At 34.0% G+C, this 4484-nt stretch overlaps 1 protein-coding gene across 1 annotated transcript in view; it reads left to right on the forward strand.

Annotated features, from left to right (window-relative positions):
- The window catches only part of LOC117118135 (MAM and LDL-receptor class A domain-containing protein 1-like), a gene marked incomplete at its 3' end in the record, with an annotated part of 115392 nt that overhangs the window by 17969 nt on the left and 92939 nt on the right, over window positions 1-4484 (forward strand). The window contains 3 exon segments of the mRNA XM_033262642.1: window positions 2048-2152; window positions 2832-2978; window positions 3140-3490. Of these exon segments, the coding sequence (XP_033118533.1) occupies window positions 2048-2152; window positions 2832-2978; window positions 3140-3490 (603 nt within the window).

Consider the following 4484-nt stretch of genomic DNA (forward strand, 5'->3'; position numbering starts at 1 on the left):
TGGGGCCGAGTTGACTCGAATTCGTCATGACATAGGTTAAACAATTATCCAAAACCGCGGCCAACTAAAAAATAAAAATGTGCACAGTATGTAACTCAAATTCAAATAGGGCCTAACACTTGTTATTATTCGTGCAGCGAAATCAAATAATACATATGTCGTTTTAAACGACCCATTATATTAGAATGGTAATGTGTTTTTTTTCCAAAATCAGACAGCGAGCAGCAATCCTGTATCTCAGAAGTTTTGTAGACGTTTATCTTTGGTTGATGACCTTTTGACATCCAGAATTGCGATTTTCGAGTCGAGTCAGTCGAGACAACCCGAGTGGAGTTTCATGCAAATGTTTCGTACGGGTAAAAAATCGCGGCCAGCCTGTATTACAGTACATTGACACGAAATGTACATTGTTTTTCTCTCAGAAAGAGAGAGAGAGACCACCCACCCTTCCAAGCACCACAAAACGGCTCATTTTTCGCTACCAACTAAACTCGTGCAGACGCATTTATTAGCAGCAAAGCTTATAATTCCAAGCTGTGATTGGTTGATAAACACAATGTGGAATATACAGGCGATTTGCAATCTGATCAATGGCGAACACGCTTTCATAGGAAACCCACCTTAGTGTTAAGAGATATAAGACATACTTTTTCACATATTTCCCGACAATATTTTCTCAAAAACTCTTCATACTTTAAAATCCCCAGGCCTTATCTTCCATATTATTGCAAGATCGGCCTAATCGCGTCACAAACGAAGGAAAAGATAGAAAAACAAATGACTTCAAAATTCGCTCAGAATCATCATATAAGCCCTCTCTCTCAGAGAGTGGGCTAAAAACGCAACAAATGAAATCCAATATACACAAAAGCACACAAGAACCCCTGAAGACAAAGTAGATAATTATTATTATGTACCCACAAAACGGTAACAATTCAACATGGATCAAGAAATATTGATACGACCGGATTGAATTTTATACGGGAAGTTATACGACGTACCGAAAATACGAAACACGTTCTCTCCTAACCTCTCCTAAGCTTCGACAAGGCAATGCGACAAGATTGCAATCCATCTGTTATGCATTGGATACTTTAAGTATTACAACAAACCAAACATATCAACTGCTATACGACAACAGCAAACCTAACCATCCTTCGTCCATCCTGAAATATATTCCCGCATTTATTAACAGACGTATGTCTAACATATCGGATTTCAGCGAATCATTTCATAAGAAATGATACTAAAAACATTGGATTTCAGCAAAAACAAGGAATACGAACTTTCACAATCAGACAAAATCACAAAAGCGGAAAAAATCGACAAATTACTTGTACGGTGTGTCGGTGTGTATTCCTTATACAAAATACATTCATGCAACCATCAAAAGCAGTGGAAAACAAATACAGTATATATTGCTAATAATCATAATTGATGACAAATCAAATTGTCAAATGATACCATTCATGTTCGATCTCTCATGTAGACATTACTTATATAAAGTACATTGACAACAGATAATTTTTTTAAAGATAATTTTAGACCTTTGTAAGTTTTACGTAAAATATGTGGGATTTTGTCCAACAAAAATTCTATAATTTGGGTCCACTTATGTGTAGAAAGTGCTATTTACAAGTCAGTCTTGCAAATGGAACATGCATTTTATTTTTGTTTCTGGGATTTTGGGAAATAGTATACTTATAGAAAATACTACACGTTCATGTGGCAAACACGTAATTTGCCACATTTGACGTTTGACATGAATTGTATGACATTAAGTTTGTAAATGTCACGAATATTGAGTATTTTTAATTTGTTAAATACTGGTTCAGATGCCGGTCTAGAGTATGAGAATGGTATAACTCTAGCAGCTTTTTTCAGAAGTTTCCAAATGGTTTCCTTTATACTTTTGTAGGTGTTCCCCAGATAAGATTCCCATATTGGAGATAGGGTAAAATCAAAGAATTAAAATACAGCAACACATGACGATGATGTTATATTAATACGAGTGTTTCTTTAAGTTATGTTTCATTTCTAATTGAAGAAACTTGCGATATTGACTGCTTGAACGGCGGTGTCTGTGTATCGTATCACGGAATTGAGGACTGTCAGTGTATGTCTGGTTTTGTTGGACCAACATGCAATACGTGTAAGTTTTTACAGTGATAAATGTGTATTACCTATTGAGCTAAATATAATGGTAAGCCTAGTGTGCCGAATATGGTTAATAAAAATGTATAGAACATGGTCACTTTTTTAAAAGACTGTACAGTATGTATTGTGTTAGATTCAGTTAAATGTTAAAGTGTGTTTTATCCGCTATAACATGAATCTATAATTTTATAATTTAAAATTATAATTCTATAATTTTGTTGGAGTGCACCAGCAGTAATTATCACAAAATACTGAGAAAACGTATAGCCATACTAATTTAGGTGTCGAAAATTTCAAAAAGCAAAAAAAAAAACATGAAGTTGAAGAATAATGTAAGATATTATTTAAAATATCAAATTAAAGATTTTGTGTAGTTAATTTAACATAGAACTATTTTTGAGGGCCGGTTCGACTCTATACGAGTGACATTTGTAAAGTACATGGAGTTTTTTAAATCAACTGAAAAGTTCATACTTAATTCATTAGATATAAGCTGAGACAACTTGTCTCAGATATAAGATAGGAATAGAATAAAACTCACTGCCAAAAAATGCTAGTAAGCCTAGAGGAAAATGTAGAATATTTTCAACTATTAAAGTTACAATTATTATTTGCATTATTACAACCAATGTGACTACTGCAGTTACTTTTATTTTTTCTTCTATAATTTTTAGCGCAAACACAATGTGATTTCGAAGATCCATACATTTGTTACTTTGTACAAGATGAAACGGATGATTTTGATTGGATAAGAACGTCTGGATCAACACCCACATCTGCTACTGGTCCTGAGTATGACCACACTTACGGAACATTACAAGGTATTAAAAAGCTGACATGAATTTATATTTTCTAAATTAAATTGTACATTTTTAATGAAAATATTTAAAACTACAAACAAAATATATAGAATATACATCAAATAGATCTTTAAAAAAAATCTCTAATACACAGGAACATTTATTTTCTCATTTGCTTACAGGTTCCTACATGTACATCGAAACTTCATATCCGCGATACAACAATGAAACCGCTCGTCTTTGGACATTGCCATATCCTGCAACAAACGGCACATGCGTCAAGTGGTTCTACCACATGTACGGGGCCACAGTGAACACATTGAATGTATACATAGTCGATACAACAGGTACTGTTGGTGTACCTGCGTGGACAAATACAAACAACCAAGAAAACCTTTGGCGACTTGGAAAAATCTCAGTTGAAACAATGAGTGCCTTCCAGATAGTGTTTGAAGGAATTGTAGGAAGGAGTGATACAGGTGATATTGCTTTAGATGACGTCACGATCATTGATGGCGCATGTTTGAAAAACGGTAAAATACACCTTTTACCACCTATGACATATTAGAAAGCCCTCCTAGAAAAATATATTATCAAGGTTCGATCCATGGCCTGGCAAAGATGATTAACATCTTGTCAGCGTATTGTTCACATTCTTTGATAGCTTCCAAGTTAAATGGTGAGTGAATTATTTGGTCGCACTATTCGGGTTGTCAAATGTATAGTCAGGTTTATTGTATTTATTTTGGAACGTTTTGTCCGGGACCTGCATGCATATAAAGTCGGCGTGCCTTTGACCAATGATGTTCCGACCTTCATATTTCTTTTTATTTTAGATACACATCCGTTTTCAAAGCGGCGCTTTCTATTTACTACTAAACTCTACTTTTCTGTAATACAATTATTTAAAAACGTCGTTTCAAGTTCATTGCAAAATTCAACATTATCTTGATAGGTTGCATTACATTCCCGTAAAGGTGTGTATAAACGGACGTATTTCGGCAATAATGACATTTCGATCTGTTAGCTGGCCTTAGACTCGAATAAATTCTTTGTTCTTATGCAAATGTTTATTTTCTTTTACAGCAACCAAACATAGCTTAACCATAAACTCGTAACCGTAGAGCACAGGCTTAGGGAGGCTAATAAATTCAGTTGCAAAATCAAACATTATTTTTTAAAAATACATCTCACAGACATTGCGGTAAATCAAAATGAGAACAGCATAACATTTTCTGAATGAGAAGCAGAACTTGTAGTGGGGTTGAAAGCCAGTTTTACAGGGACAGTTTATTATCTGGTGATGGGTGTTGTACACGCCATCAACTTTTTGGATTAATTTGTCCACAATCAAACAAATTGACAAATGAATAGATATATTTAATTGTTTCCTAGATTTTGATAGCCTTGCAGGTTGCAGGTTCGTATCACGACAGATATTTTTTTTTCATGTAACATTAAATATTAAATTTTCATGTTTGATACAATTATAATCAAGTTCTTATTCGAGAAATTATATATATATAT

The sequence above is a fragment of the Anneissia japonica genome, unplaced genomic scaffold (genome assembly GCF_011630105.1).
Source record: "Anneissia japonica isolate Jap-2015-1 unplaced genomic scaffold, ASM1163010v1 scaffold11779_len1430905_cov172, whole genome shotgun sequence".
NCBI lineage: Eukaryota > Metazoa > Echinodermata > Crinoidea > Comatulida > Comatulidae > Anneissia > Anneissia japonica.